This window comes from Acartia tonsa, chromosome 4, assembly GCF_053477335.1.
Source record: "Acartia tonsa isolate MP-2025a chromosome 4, ASM5347733v1, whole genome shotgun sequence".
NCBI classification, from domain to species: Eukaryota; Metazoa; Arthropoda; class Copepoda; order Calanoida; family Acartiidae; genus Acartia; species Acartia tonsa.
In genome coordinates, this window is record NC_137263.1 from 58,237,034 (window position 1) to 58,252,959 (window position 15,926).

Genomic DNA, 15,926 nt, shown 5'->3' on the forward strand with positions numbered 1-15,926 from the left:
TAAAATTGAAGTGTTCATGTACTTATAAGGAATCTTTAATTTAAAATTACCTACTCTTCAAGGAGATTTCCCTTTATGGAGGGAACAGTAGGGCCTCTGTATACCACTGAGAGAGCAGAGGAGTGTGAGAACATTTGCATAGGAATGCTCAAGTGTATGGCATACACTTATGAGGTTGTACCATAATATTAATCCTTACATAAAAGTAACAGGATCCGTGTCTGTTTGTCTGTGTGTACCAAAAGATCTCACTAACTTCTGAACTGATATGATTCTACTTTAGATTATTTTATAACTTTTTTAGGAGGATAACATCACAAGAAATCCCCCCCCCTTAAAAAGAATATTTTACTTTTCCCCTTATAAAACTAAAATTGTTATGCAGGCTAACTTCCCTCCCACCATACCTCAATTGAACCTAGAGGCCTCTTGGGGCATAGGTTCTAGTATACTATTGATGTAACATTTTTTAACAATATATGATAATAAATGATAGGAAGAAGCTATGTAATTCCAGAATTGTTACCTCTTAGTGCCATGTATTATTTTTCTAATTCTAGTTTAGTTCAAAGAAGTGTTTCATCTACCACTTTTACCCTGACATTGGAAATAATGAAAAAGAAATTGATTGTAAGGTATTTTAGGCTGTGTTGTATCAAATATTACTTTTGCTATTACTTGATAATGCTTTTATGAATTGAAATTTAAAAGTAAAAGTATCCTTTTAATTATTTCTGCAATTTTAAAAATATTTATCATTTTTTTTCTTATTAGGAACCTTGTGTCACTTATTACATTGGCCTCCCCACCTTCTGTTACAACATATCAACAGATTATATTTTCTAGTAAGTACCAAAGAACCACTTTTTTATCATTCTAATTTACATTCAAAAGGCTTTACTACATTAAAACAAAGTATTCTGTTTTTCATTCTCTCAATCTGAAAAAAGTAGTAAAAAGAAATTCTTAGAACTAAGATTAGAATTTGATTATTACTCCTCTATTTTACCTCAAAAAAATTTTTGTTTTCTTTTCCTCTTATTTAAAAATCTATATTTTTGTTATAGTCGTGCCTACCTCACCAGACTTGACGACTGTAATACCTACTCAACTTTGTGTAAAAGTATTCATGTTCTAGAGGTAAATAATTCAATTACCAACGTTCACTAATAATAAATATAATAAGAACAGAATGAAAATTATAAGCACATTATTGACAAATTATTATCTTATATAATGTGGTGACAAAATATTTCTAGTTCATAAAAAAGATTTTATAAATATGATATTTATTATTGTAATCTATCAATGACATTAATTCCCTAGGCTGAAGCAAACTCCTCCAAAGATGTTGTGGAAAAGATGAAGACTGAATATGAGGACAATATCAGATTAATTTTTTTCTCATCTAAGCAAAGCTGATCTATAACTTACCTTCCATGTCTGTCCCTTAATCAACCAGTACATCTATACACATACTAAATATACATTATTTACACTGCTCTAAATCAAAATGGGTTGCTGTTTTTTTTCCTCATGTAAGGTTTTCTTGTAATGTCATGAGATATTCTTCTGCTTATGAATGCAATTAAACATCTACACTATAACACACTTGGTTTGATTGACTTTCTGTAATTACTTAGGAGTGTTTTTACATTTACATTTGATAACAAATAAATAACTACAAAAAAGTTAACTTTATACATTTGTTTATCAATTATGCTTTTATTCGGTAAAGCAGATTATATACAATGTTCAGATTCTTAAACATGTTGTCATCCTTGTTGTAATCTACGAAATCCATTTTGTACATCATTTTCCAAAACAATAATACACCCATACGAAAAAAATTATATATAGTTTATTAAAACTATATATCTATTTATCATTTTCTACATGGTCTATTGCTATTTATACCTCTTGTATACCTTCAACTATATCAGTATTTTTTGTAACAAAATTACAATGCACTATTTACTTTAGACCAAGCTGAATGTGCAAGAGGAAAAGTTCATTGAAATGGAAAATGCTTTACAGGTATGTTTCTTTTATTCTATACCAGACAGATGGACAGACAGACATTATTTTTAAAAACAGTAATTTTACTTAAAAATCTATAGACAAATAATAAACAAAATTAGTATATCTCTTGTTTACCAAGACATGATTTAAATATCAATATATTCTTTTCTTACAGGCCATGTTGTATGTTACTACTTATATATATCTTTTCAATAATGTTTAGTATTTTTTTTTTATCTAAATCACAATAAATTATCTACTTTAGTCCAAACTGAATGTGCAAGAGAAAAAGTTCATTGAAGTGGAAAATTCGCAAAATGCTTTAAAGGTATGTTTCTTTTATTCTATACCAGACAGATGGACAGACATACATTATTTTCCAAAATCGTTTTATTTAAAAGTCTATACAAATTTTAAAAGAAATGAGTATACCTCTTGTTTACCAAAACATGATTTAAATATCTATAGATCCTTTTTTTACACGCCATGTTGTATGTTACTACTTATATATATCTTTTCAATAATGTTTAGTATTTTTTTATATCTAAATCACAATAAATTATCTACTTTAGTCCAAACTGAATGTGCAAGAGAAAAAGTTCATTGAAGTGGAAAATTCGCTAAATGCTTTAAAGGTATGTTTCTTTTATTTTATACCAGACAGATGGACAGACATATATTATTTTCCAATATCATTTTATTTAAAAGTCTATACAAATTTAAAAAGAAATGAGTATACCTATTGTTTACCAAGACATGATTTAAATATCTATAGATCCTTTTCTTACAGGCCATGTTGTTTGTTACTACTTATATCTTTTCAACAATGTTTAGTAATTTTGTATCTAAATCACAATGAAATATCTACTTTAGTCCAAACTTAATGTGCAAGAGGAAAAGATTGCTGAGATGGAAAATTCACAGAATGCTTTAAAGGTATGTTTTTTTTATTCTATACCAGACACAGTTGGACAGATGGAGAGACTTTTTCTACTTTATATTATAGATTTATTAGTGTTTTCTCTTATATTTAAATGCTGTAACGATTTTCTACAGGGTACTACCCCCCCGCCCCTCCAAAAAATAGTTTTCTTTAAACAATAATCAAATGTACAGCATTCTGTCAATAATATAATTTTTCCAAAATTAATTTAATATTTACCATCAGCTAGTAACAATTAGAGATATAAAAAATTAAAAATCTAAAAATTTTCCATTTGTTTGAACAGTTTAATCCCTAAAGGTTAATGTGGCATAACAATCAAGAACTTCTTTTCAGTTTTTTCTTATATTTCAATGCATTAGTAAATTATTACCTTGCAGAATCTAAAATATATTTTTAATAACAATGTAATTTTAGCTATGATAGTACTATCTCTGATACTGTAATGGCAAAAAGTTACTAATTAAACTAAAGTTAATTTACTCTTAATCAAGGGGACATAACCCTCCCCCATCCCTCCTGCCAAAGAATAGTTAGTAAATAATCTTTACCAACAGTTGTTAATGAATATAAATTTAAAAGTTTCCCTTTAGCAAACTACTTCCATATTGTTACAATAATTTGGTAAAACATGTCAGGAACTTCTTATTGTCATTGTTAGATGTTAACAATGGATTAATTCTGACTAAAGTTTTTTTTTCAGGCTGAATTAGATGGAAAACAAAAGTCACAACAAGATACCATAGATATATTGAAGGTGGATATATATTCTTTAAATTAAAATAACCAACATAAAACATTTCCAAATCATTTTTATAGTAATAATTGTTTGTTTGTGAACTTGATCTATATCTGTACCAAAAGCTATTATTACCTCCTATTGAGCTGAGTGTTTTTGTACTAACTTGTAGGTACTTTGTATTACAGATTTACTAGTGTTTTCTCTAATATTTTAATGCTGTATATATTAGCAAATTATTTTTCAATGGAATTTATACAGGGGTTCGGCAAATAAAACCAGACTTTTTCTTTATTGTCAATAAAATTTTTTTTTTGGATTTTAAAAACTAGGAAGCAGACTAGGTATATGACTATTGGATTATTTGATAAAATTGCTACCAGCCACACTCACCGCCTCTACCTGCCCCCTGAACCTCAGACAAGACCTGGTCACAATGACCATGTCCAAGCTGGCAAAGTTCTCCTTGATAGTGACATGTGGGACTCTAGGTTCCAAATTTACCCATCTTTCATGCTACCCTTTGCCACGGGAGAATTCGGGGTAAACTATCAGTGCATTTTGAATTTGCCTTGTTGAACATATGCATGGCTGGTCTGTTTTTTTATGCCGCACCCTGTATGTTATAATCTTAAAATGTGCACCGTTTTCTGTAAATGATTTGTTATTGTTTATAAAACTTTGTTTATTTTACAGCTATTAGTTAATCAAAGCTTATTCATAAGTATAACTAGAGGCTGGATCTAAAACATCAAAAAAGCATCACAGGACCTTCAATGTAAAGATTACCTAAAAGGGAGATCTTATTTGGTTTAGTAACTATTAAAATCATAAGTTTCAGACAAAAAAAGCTTATTACTTTATATAACAGGATTACGAATGTAGTTTTTAATCATTACAATTTTTAATTTTATTAATTTTAGTTTAAGCTGGATGAACTTGAGAAAAGAGTGGAATTTAAATGCATCAATGGTTTTAAACGTGACAGTGAAACAGGTAAAGAGCATTTTGCAATATAATATATTGTAACTAGATGTATACAATTTTGTCCAATAAGATCTCTTAAACACCGGGGTTGATTTTTTTAATATATATTTTAGAAAAGTTTTGTATTGGTCCTCAGAGCCACTACAAATTGGAAAGTATCTTTTTAATCAAACCCAAATTTTTGAGAATGAAAAAACAAAGAATTGTTCTTTTTAGTTTGAAAAATATTTATATAAATGTAGAGTGAAATAAGTTTTGTAATACATAAATGAAAAATTTCTCCTTAAATATTATTGCCTCTCTTTTATTGTGTGAGTGATAGTTGCCAGAAATTATTTTTAGAGGTTGATCTGACCAACCAACCTAAACAAGTAAAACCAACAAATACTTTTATAATCTCAGTCAACCAAAAGATTCTATAAGTAAACCTGAAATTTGTAAACCTATGATGTTTGGAAAAATGTTTTAATCCTTTTTTTTCTATAAAGGAATTTGAGAAAATGTTTTTGGTTAAAGCTGATATCAATGAAACCGTTTTTTTTGCAACTTTCCTGTGCACGCCACTAGAGCAAAACAAAAAAATTGGAATTCCGTTTTGTCCATTATAAGCTTCCCTGAAATTTTCAGCTCGATCGGCCCATAAAAGTGGCGCTCGGCACTAATGGGTTAAAAGCAAAGCCAGATAAATCCTTATTACTATTTTCACAATTGTAGAGTAACTAAACATTTGCACATTAAGTTTCAAAGAAAATTCTTAAATACAATATGTTTAATATAGACATGTTTTGAAGAATTCATTATAGAGATGCCTGTGTTTTAACATTGTACCGAATTGTACTAGGAATCAATATTCAAAATTAAATGAGATAATAAAAAATAATTATCTTAAAACACAAAAAATCAATTTTTCATTTGTGGACATCAAATGTAATTATCTCAATATCTTTTTGTGATCATGTGTGTAAGCAATTTTTTTAACCTTTTTTTCTATTTAGGAATTTGCTACAAAATAATTGAAGAAGATCTTAGATGGGATGTTGCCAGAGAGAAATGTCATGGGTGGAATGCTGAATTAATAAGCATCCACTCACAGCAAGAAAACGATTTTGTATACAGTAAGATAATTTTAATGATTTAAAATTTACAAAATAAATCACTACACAAAAATGTCAAGCATTTGAGAAAAAAATAAAGAAAAAATTTTACGTAGTTTGTTTGTCTAAAATGCCAACAAGGTTACCAATGTCCTAAAGTTGAATGGTCAAATTAAAACAAAACTAAGCTTACTACCTTATTCTAAACAGCCGAATACAAATGCATAGTACACAATTAAATTTACAACAAAAAGTATATAACAATATTTCTCCAGATTATTATGTTTATTAAAGGAAAGTTATATAAAGTTGATATGGTAAACATTTTACATATTTTCAAAATTTGGGGGTCAATTGTCATGGTATAAACTCATTAGAAATGAACAGCATAATATTTAAATGTAGTAAATGAAAAGAATAGAAAAGATTTTAATTATGATTAATATATCGAAATAAGAAGATTATAAGCAATTCCATCTGAAATAGCTGGAATACTTTAATTCTGCTTTATAGTGATCCATTCTGTATGTCTGTGGCTTTTATTCTCATCATTAAAAGTACCTAAATGCTAGGGGAAAAGCTATTGGTAGATTTTTATATTATATTTCTTAAAATCTATTTAGGCATCGCTAAATCATTAAGTTCCCGGATTTGGATTGGCTTGAATGATCAAGCCCAAGAGGGGTCTTTCGTATGGGCTGATGAAACCTCAGGTAAAGTTTACACTTTTTATATCTTTAAAACATAATACAGTAAATAAAATTTTATATAAAAGCAAAACTTAACCCATCAGATTAACAGACCTACAAACCTTAACAAATGTAGAACAACAATGCAATTAATATTCACTATTAGTTAGAAGTTTGAATCAAAATTCCTTACAAATCTATCCCAAGATTATTTAAATACAGGATGCCTTATAATGGACAAACTTACAATTTACAACTTGATTATAGAGATTCTTTGCTTATAACATTAAAGCTAATCATAGAAGAAATATATATTCCAAAAAAGCCATCATATAGAAAGGGGGATAGGAGGGAAGTTGGTGGTTTAAGGTATACCAACAAAGTAGATAAAAGTCTTTCCACGACCTATAAGACTCTACATTGTAAATTATGGCCATATTGGTCCAGCAGGTTGCAAGACAAAAGATACACTGACAAAAACACACAGTGCCTCTACTTTAGTCAAATCTTTAGGATCAAATAAAAATGCGTTTTTTTCATATTCACATATTTCTTAAAAGAGCTTTGTTTGTATTAATTATAATTACTATTTTTTTATTTCAGTTGAATACAAAAACTGGTACAAGAATTACCCAAATGGAGGTAGAAGTGAAAACTGTGTTTTTGTAAGTTAATTTCTTATTCTTATTGAGAAATTAAAACAAAAATCATATTTTTGTTCTCAATATTTCTTGAGTAAGTTCATGTAGAGTTGTCTGTAGATACATATAATATATATATTACAAAATATTTTGAATCATGGAAAGAAGATAAAGTAATGGGTTTTGTCCTATTTTCATAGTAGCTTTTGATATGTTATTTTAAGTTAGGTAAATGTTAATGATTGCCCCCCATGGTTAGAAATTTGGCCCTGCAGGGTTAGAGCCACTGCAGTTGCTAGAAATAGGAGAAATGCTAGGGTGAAAATAGCAAAAAATCCTTTACTTTGTATTCTTTTCATGATTCAATATTTTTGTATAAAACCTATAAAAATGGTATTCTTAACCTTAAAAAATATCTAAATGGAAATCTTAGTGGTACACTTTGATATCAAATACAATTACCAGTCTAACTAAATATAAAATATCAAAGACTTACAACAAATGTATTCCTTTAAGATGGTAAATTTGGTTGATATTATTGTTAAAGTTATAACTAAAATATAGCATAACTATTGTAAACTAAAATTTACCACATGATAATTTTAATATTTGTAGTATAAAATATTTCTTATGTTGCTAAAGTAACAGTATGGGAGTTGAACAAAGTTTATATAATACAAACATAAGATTTAGAATATGTGTTATGTGTATTTGTAGGTATATTCTGATGATGGCACATGGGGTGATTGGATATGCAATTACAAAAGACCATCTGTATGTAAATTGTAATTACAGATATTATGTTGCTTCTTATGAATAAAGGCTTGAATAATAAATCTTAAATTGTTATTAATTGGTTAAGTTTTAATACTTTTTTTGTGTTATGTCTGGTTAAGAAACAAAATATTCCCTGTTATCTCCTAATTATTGGTATGTGCCTAACAAAATAGCAGTAAAAAGTAAACAAAACAGCAGTAAAAAGTAATCAAATAATAAAAAATTTAAATGACTTGACAAGATACTCTATAAATAAGTTGTGTCTGAAATCATTGTAAAGAAATAGTATCAACATATTTTTCAGTATCTAATGTGTTACAGTTTCTTTATCTTAATCTGTCTCTGTTCATATTAATAAAAGGGAGAGTTTAATCAATATTTAACTAATCAAAAAATAAAAATAATAAGAAATAGAAAAAAATGAAAATTAAATAAAAATACTATTAATGTAATTTGACATTTATTAGCATACAGAAGCCTCATCATCAGCTGCGTTCCTGTGGAAACCATCCAATTGGTATATATCAGCCACAGTCATCTCACTAAACTGCTTTTAACAGCTGTAGATGATTTAATATTTATTAACAGCTTCTGCAAAACTGAAATAGTAGCTGCAACAAACAGCATTTAATCGAGAATATTTGGTAGCTTTAAAAAAAGAAACATCTACCACCAGCGACAGCTACAGCCGTCAAATTTTAGTATTTTAATGTTTTTAGCATAGTATATCTATATTATATATATATTATAGTATAGATAGGGAGGGGGGCCTTGGACTGTAAATTGTAAAAATATTCAAAGTTATAAAAATCTATCTTTATTATTGGGAATAAATCTTAGCAGAGACAAACTTTTCATATGGTAGTTAAATCTATAAAGTGGTAATTTTATCATAATTACAACATTATTGTCTTATCCCTTCAGATCCTATCTGCTGTAAACAAAAAAAATGTTCTTTTGATCTCTAGGAAATTCTTTTGTTTCAATATTGAAAGTGCTGTGACTCTATATTCATCAGGGATCTTAATGGATAAGGCAAAGGGTCTTATTTTAAATTTTCTGCAAAAGTCCCTGAAAATGCGTTAAAAAAATTAGTATTGACTACATCAAGAATTTTCTCCTTATTTCCTGAAATTCATATTTTTGCATGGGTAAGACAATGGCCAATAAATTGGTGTAAATCCCCAATGATAGTAAACAAATTAGTTGTTGAAATGTTTGGATCTTAATGGAAGAATAATAATTCAAAAAAGTTGTTCAGCCAATAAATAAGAAAACAGTATTATACAATTTTAGGGACTAGTGTAATAAACAGTCCCCTCCCTCCCTGTATTTTTGTCTGCAAAATTATCTATTTCGAAATGAATTAATCAATCAAGATTATCCAATACCTTTTTTAAAAAAATGATACTGAGGGGAATCCTAGTACTCAATAGGGTTCTCTATGGGCAAGCACCTAATTATTATGATAACAGATCTGTAATGTAAATGTATATACCAATTACTACCTGCACCACTATTCCAGTAACTTTTTTCGTCTGCTAGCAAATTGTTTATTGCTACTTGGCTTATGTTTGATGAAATATTCTATTTTCAAAAAACCCAATTGAGAGTCAGCACAAGGTCATTGGGATGGGTGGATACAGTTATGTAACCCCTTCCCCCTCTAGTGTTTCACATTAATATTATGATTATATAAAGCTCCTAAGGGAAGGACCAATATTATAATATTGAGGGGGGGGGGGGGATGAAGGGTGTCCTTTGGATTATTAAGTTATTCTTCAGCAAATTAAATTGCTCTCAATGTTTGTTTTAGCGAGATAACATTATAACACTAAAAATTTAAATACTAGAAATTCACAAATGTTTAAAAACAAATTTATTGGCAAAGCTACTCTAAATTAGTGATCAGCTTTTTCCCTTCTTTATGTCTACTATGCCAGTATCAATGATCTCTAAAAGTTCTTAATCTCTCACTATTTCCTTCTCTTACCTTTTTTTCTCTCTTTCTCTCTCTCTCTCTCTCTCAATCTCTAAGGCGAAGCTTTTCTATAAATAGGGTTGGTCCGAACTTCCAGAACTGCTTATTTTGTTAATTCTAAATATGTAAATTTTGTCCTAATTTCAAACTTTGCATGTTATGTTCATGTAGTAGTTTGGTAAAAAAGCGTAGCAACTCATTACCAGAATTACCGTGTCTGTACGTCATATTTAAACATGTTGTTTTTAACTTTTTTAACAACAAATTTGTTCAAGGTTAACTTAGCACTAGGGAAGTGAAATGAGGGCCAAATGACTTAAATTTTAAATGGTACTCTCCCCTAAAATAGATATAATTCTTCCCTTGACCTATGTGAAGCTTCACTGCTAAGGAAACCATATCGGTTCACCTGTTAGTGAGATCTTTTGCTACAAACACGCAAACACAGAGACCCACACACACACACACACACACACAGACCCACAGAGACCCACACACACACACACACACACACAGACCCACAGAGACCCACACACACAAATCTTGTTACTTTTCTTTTTGTTTTGTGTTTGTAAACTTTTTCAGCGGCTGGATGCATAAGTTCAACGAGATACAGAGGGAAAAATATAGCCTAAAACTATCAAACTAAAGATCAAAAATGGCCCAAAACTGACTTGGAAACGGTATCAAGCTTTATAAAATTTGAAAAGTTGATGGGTTCAATATCTAACAAATTTTAATTATTAGATAAGCTAAAATATGAATGTATTTTTTTACATATAAGAAATGCTTTTGCTAATAACAGGTACAACAAATTGGACATCTAAAGAGTTGGTTGTCTATTAATGGTTGATTACTTTATAAGATGGCCCTACCATAGGTCATTTGGAGACAAACGCCTGTAAATAAATCCTTTTAAACCTCACATACTGTAAGGATCTGAAGCACCAATTGTTCCTCAATGTTATGGAAAATATGTCTAGGGTAGGTTTTTGGCTATTTTAATAAAATAGGCGTGAAGATATAGGCTAGGGCATAGAGTAATAGATTTAAAAGTTAGCTGTAAATAGTTTTTAGTAAAAAGCTTTTTTATTTGGTAAGATTATTGTGTCTCATTTACCATCTACTTATTAATATATTTACCCCACATTAGTAATAGTTATTCATTGCATTGTATTATAGACAGGTCTCTGCAGATAGAAATATGAAAAATTATAAAATCAAGTTTTGTTGGCCCCGCTAGGCCGAAGGACCAGGCTACTTAAATTGGTATTGATTTGTGATTTTTTTATTCCAATACTCGCAGAAAATTGTCTATGATCACACCCCACCCGAAAGCGTGTTAGGTTAGAAAAAACCCCCCGTGGAAACGGTTTACACAGGATGTACCAGGACCTTATGGTGGTTTCAGAACATGCTTTCCCTAAATTGAATTAGTAGCTTCCCATAGTAGAAAATTTTAAAATTACTTTTGGTGATCAAATTTTACTTTTATTTTTAGAGTACCTTCACCTAACCTCCTTTATTGTCTTATTTTGTCTTTCATGTTCATCATGTAAATTCCTTCACATTACGGTTGAATTGACAGATATTGGAGCTTTCTAAAAAGGTCTCTAACAATTTTCTAGCTCTAATACTTTTTGAGATATCTTATTTCAAAGTATTGCTGTAAAATAATCTTTTACACAACAAAAAGGTGAAAAATAAAATGAGATACTTTAGAGAAAATTAGAAGTATCTCCATATAAATCTCTCTAACATTGCTTCAAATTGACCAAATTGGAAAGTTAAGGTGCCTAAAACTATCTACATTCAATGGACAATCCAAATACATACTTTTTAAGACTTTATAAGTTGACAGGAGGATGCTAAAATGTAATATCAAAGAAACAAATGTAATTTAACTTTAATTAAAAATCACTTGTAAGACATTTTTTAATGTAAAAGGTGTTTTAAGGAACAAGAAACTCATATCTAATAATGATTTAATATTTTTAAACATCTCAGTACTAGTTTAGAGTAACTAATGGTGTATATTAACAAAAAATTTGTTGCCTAAGAATAAATTGTTTCTTTTATTATATGTGAGATCATCCATGAAAGTCTTTTAATTACTATGTTTACTTAGTTAAGGTGGCAAAAACTAATTTTGTTTCATGAGGTTGTAAAGAATTAAAAAGGCCAATCAACTATTCTTAGATAAAAATTACTAGAATTAGTAAATTACATTTGTAAACTGTTGGAAATGCTTACAATTCTAAGCAATTTTTGGTTTATTTACAATGATTATGTCTATTTTTTAAAAGATATGTTTCTATTTGTTCAAAATATCAGATGATTGTGTTTTATTGGCTTTCTAATTACAAAGTGACAACTTTATACACTATAACTTACCTTCAAATCCTTGCTAGAGTCTATTAAATATCAATTTATTTAAAAAAAACAGGATTTTTTTATTCTTTAGTATTTTTAAAAATCACTTCAGCTTACTCCTATTGGCTTATATAGTCTTTGTAAGTATGAATTTGGATTGTCCATTGAATGTAGATAGTTTTAGGTACCTTAACTGTCCTATTTGGTCAATTTGGAGCAATACTAGAGAGATTTATATGAAGATAATTGTAATTTTCTCTAAAATATCTAATTCTACGTTTCACCTATTTGTTGTGTAAAAGATGATTTTACAGCAAAACTTTGAAATAAGGTATCTCAAAAAGTATTAGAGCTAGAAAATTGTTAGAGACCTTTTTAGAAAGCTCCAATATCTGTCAATTCAACCGTAATGTGAAGGAATTTACATGATGAACATGGAAGACAAAATAAGACAATAAAGGAGGTTAGGTGAAGGTACTCTAAAAATAAAAGTAAAATTTGATCACCAAAAGTAATTTTAAAATTTTCTACTATGGGAAGCTACTAATTCAATTTAGGGAAAGCATGTTCTGAAACCACCATAAGGTCCTGGTACATCCTGTGTAAACCGTTTCCACGGGGGGTTTTTTCTAACCTAACACGCCTTCGGGTGGGGTGTGTGATACATTACAATACATTAATTAATTATTTATTCTAATCCAGCGGATGTTAATCGGTTTAGAAGCCATACTGAAAAAATATTTGTTATCTATAATACAAAGTAGAACGATGTCTGTCTGTTGGTTTGTCTGTGTGTCTTTTTGTCTGTTTGTTTGTTTGTTTGTAGCAAAGGATCTCGCTAACCGCTGAACCGATCGGGTTCTCCTTTACAGGGTAGCTTCTCATAGGTCCCGGGAAGGTTTATAACTATTTTCTTGGGAGGTGGGACACCCCCAACCCCCCCAAAAAATAAAAATACCCCCCTAAAAAAATTTTTTTTAGATTTATTTTTTAAAATCTAAATTACGAAAAATTGGTTTGATCATACCTCTTGGAGCAAAGCCCCTAGAGGCTAGGGCTGAAACCGCTTGTCTTTAATAAAACAGAAATCAATTTTGTGGGGGGCAAATCCGCATGTTTCTATGCATTTTACTATTATATTTTATAACAGTCATGCTTGTCCTTCATGATAAAGATAAAACATTTCATGGGACATAATATCAAATCAAGGATAACAACATCCATAGGTACCAACGCAAATGTTAAAGCTATTTTCTTATAAAATAATTATTTTACTGATTACTAGGACAAAATATTCAAATTTTAAATTTAATTTTGTGTGGACTTCTAAATGCTTAATAATGAATGTACTTAATCATATTGAATGTTAGTTTGTTGTCTGTTTTAGTTGATAAGCTTTGCTTTTTTATACTTTGTTTAACTTTAAGTAATGGATTTATTATTTTTTGGATCTTACACCAAATTTTCATGTTCTATAATTAAGTGAACTCTGCAGTGAGCTAAAATAACGATCTTACCCATCCCCCTCCTTTACCAAATCCCCTCTTCCTACTTGATAAACTGCCATACTAATAAATGCAAGGGGATACTGCAACCTGAATTGAAGCCAATTTTTCTCCTGTCATAATATCCACGTATATTCTAAATCCTTTCTTTAAGTAATGCATTCTTTTTAAAATCATACCTGGTTTTGAGTTTGTAAAATTGATATATCACAATACAAGTTTTACCTAACCCCAAAATATGACACCAACACAATATTAGTCTTTAGACCCAACTATAGATATGTTGTTGTGCCTAATGGTGTTTTTACAATGTCACTCCACGCTGAATTTTGATTTATTGTCATTTTAATAGTCCCTCCTCCCCAAAAATGATTTTTTAATCATTAAGAAAAAATTGACGGGGTATATGTTTCTCCAGTTGATTGCACAATTACCCCCCCCCCCCCCCCTTTACTCTCCACCATCTTTCAGGGCGAACACACACTCAAACAGTCAACATTACATTTACAGAATAGGATTGTTGTATAAAACCTAGATTAATTGATTTTTTAGCCAAAAGTTTGATTAGTAGGCTTCCTCAATCACCGGCTTGGTACTTTTATTGAATCTTGATAAATGATTTCAAACTAGCAGTGTTCAAACTTTTAAACCAATTGTTTTAATAAGCATAAGAGGTACTCTAATTAAAATAGATACACATAAATTGATCGTCTATTAAGATGTAAAAATCTGTATCTATGTTATATAGAATAATCAAAACAACACTTCTTTTTTACGGTTTTGTTGAACATATTTATAATAAATGCTTATCACACTGTTATTAGTCTTTATCATTTTGTCATACAGAAAGGCCACGCATTATAGTTGCAAGGTATATATATCTTTTTATTTAGATATAATTATATTTTTTAAAATCTCTAGGGAACAAGGGATGGAATAATAGATATAAAAAAATGTAGCTACACCCGATCAACTGTAGAATTCTAACTTGGGTAGCCCTTATTGTGACTTGCAGAATAATTTATTTATGTATAATGGCACCCACCAAGAAAATGATGTTTTTTGTTCTTTTCAGGCAAGGTTGGCCTTGTTGACATAGGACACACACATAGGACACACACATAGAAGACACCAACAACAGGTATACAGTTTTTTTATCTAAATTAGGAATTAAAGGGGAGTGTAGGTAATCAAGGATGCAACATTCATAACATCTCTTAGGTAGCTTATAAATAATGGGAATAAGAAGGACCTACAGAATAATTAACCTGTTATTATCATCTCCCTCCCTGATATTCATATAACTATAAAGATTATCTCTCACTTTTCATTTATATAAAATTATATTTTTCTAATCTACAGGGAAAAGGGATGGAATAAAAGATGAAAAATAGATTTACCCCAATTAATTCTTTCTTATAAACCTTGGGATAGAGAAGGACCTGTAGAATCATTTGATTGTCATTGTCATCTCCCTCCCTGATATTCATATAACTCATGTAGTTTATGTATAATGTATAAAGTTTTTCTTTTCTTTTCAGGAAAATTTGCGGCTATAGGCCACCCATCTAGAGGATACAGTCATCAACTTATATCAGCAATGAAATTTATTCAGGGGAAAATCACGAAACCTATACAAGATTTCAGCTGTCTCTTGGGGAACAACTCTTAGTAAAATTGACGATATTTTTATCTGCCCCCCCCCCCCCACAAACTTTTTTAGATTTATTTGGCTTAACCTTATTCCTGTTGTAGACTATAAGCCAAACATCTAGAGGATACAGCACAACAGGTACAAAAGTTTTTAAAATTCAGCATGAAATGGGGGAATAGATAAACAAGGATGCGACATCTATAAAATCGGAGATCAACAAAGCATAAGACATAGTGTCCTATCCTCTTAGGAATCATTATTGAAATAAATACTCAAATCTATTTGGTTTATGTATAATGAAACTCCAATTTTATGTTATTTTTTTCTTTTCAGGAAAATTATTACTATCCTTAACACAGGCCACACACATAGAAGATGCACCAACAACAGGTAAAAGAGTCTTTAAAAGAAAAGCTTTTTCACAATTAGGGACGTCCATACGTCCATTAAAATGATGATTCAAGTTAGATACGATTAGGTACCTCGATAATTGTTACTAGAAAGTTTTTTTGAAACAATGA

At 29.7% G+C, this 15,926-nt stretch overlaps 1 protein-coding gene and 1 long non-coding RNA gene across 2 annotated transcripts; both read left to right on the forward strand.

Moving 5' to 3' along the window:
* Positions 1 to 66: 66 nt before the first annotated feature.
* LOC145315586 (uncharacterized) lies at positions 67 to 5,187 on the forward strand. Its single transcript, XM_080155566.1, has 12 exons — positions 67 to 174; positions 561 to 635; positions 775 to 845; positions 1,068 to 1,140; positions 1,327 to 1,378; positions 1,982 to 2,037; positions 2,288 to 2,350; positions 2,896 to 2,958; positions 3,669 to 3,691; positions 4,088 to 4,247; positions 4,628 to 4,700; positions 5,180 to 5,187. The coding sequence occupies exons 1-12, from the start codon at positions 76 to 78 to the stop codon at positions 5,185 to 5,187; spliced, it is 816 nt and encodes a 271-aa protein (XP_080011692.1). The 5' UTR covers positions 67 to 75.
* Positions 5,188 to 5,684: 497 nt separating this feature from the next.
* On the forward strand, positions 5,685 to 7,142 carry LOC145318407 (uncharacterized). The gene is made up of 3 exons (XR_013879326.1): positions 5,685 to 5,806; positions 6,409 to 6,498; positions 7,078 to 7,142. It is a non-coding gene; the product is annotated as an uncharacterized LOC145318407 (long non-coding RNA).
* The last annotated feature ends 8,784 nt before the right edge of the window (positions 7,143 to 15,926 follow it).

Coding starts and splice junctions, on each gene's coding strand:
- LOC145315586 (XM_080155566.1), top strand. CDS start 76: ATGGAGGGAACAGTAGGGCCTCTGTATACCACTGAGAGAGCAGAGGAG. Junction 175..560: donor GTATGGCATACACTTATGAG/GTTGTACCATAA, acceptor TTCTAATTCTAG/TTTAGTTCAAAGAAGTGTTT. Junction 1,379..1,981: donor AAAGATGAAGACTGAATATG/AGGACAATATCA, acceptor ACTATTTACTTT/AGACCAAGCTGAATGTGCAA.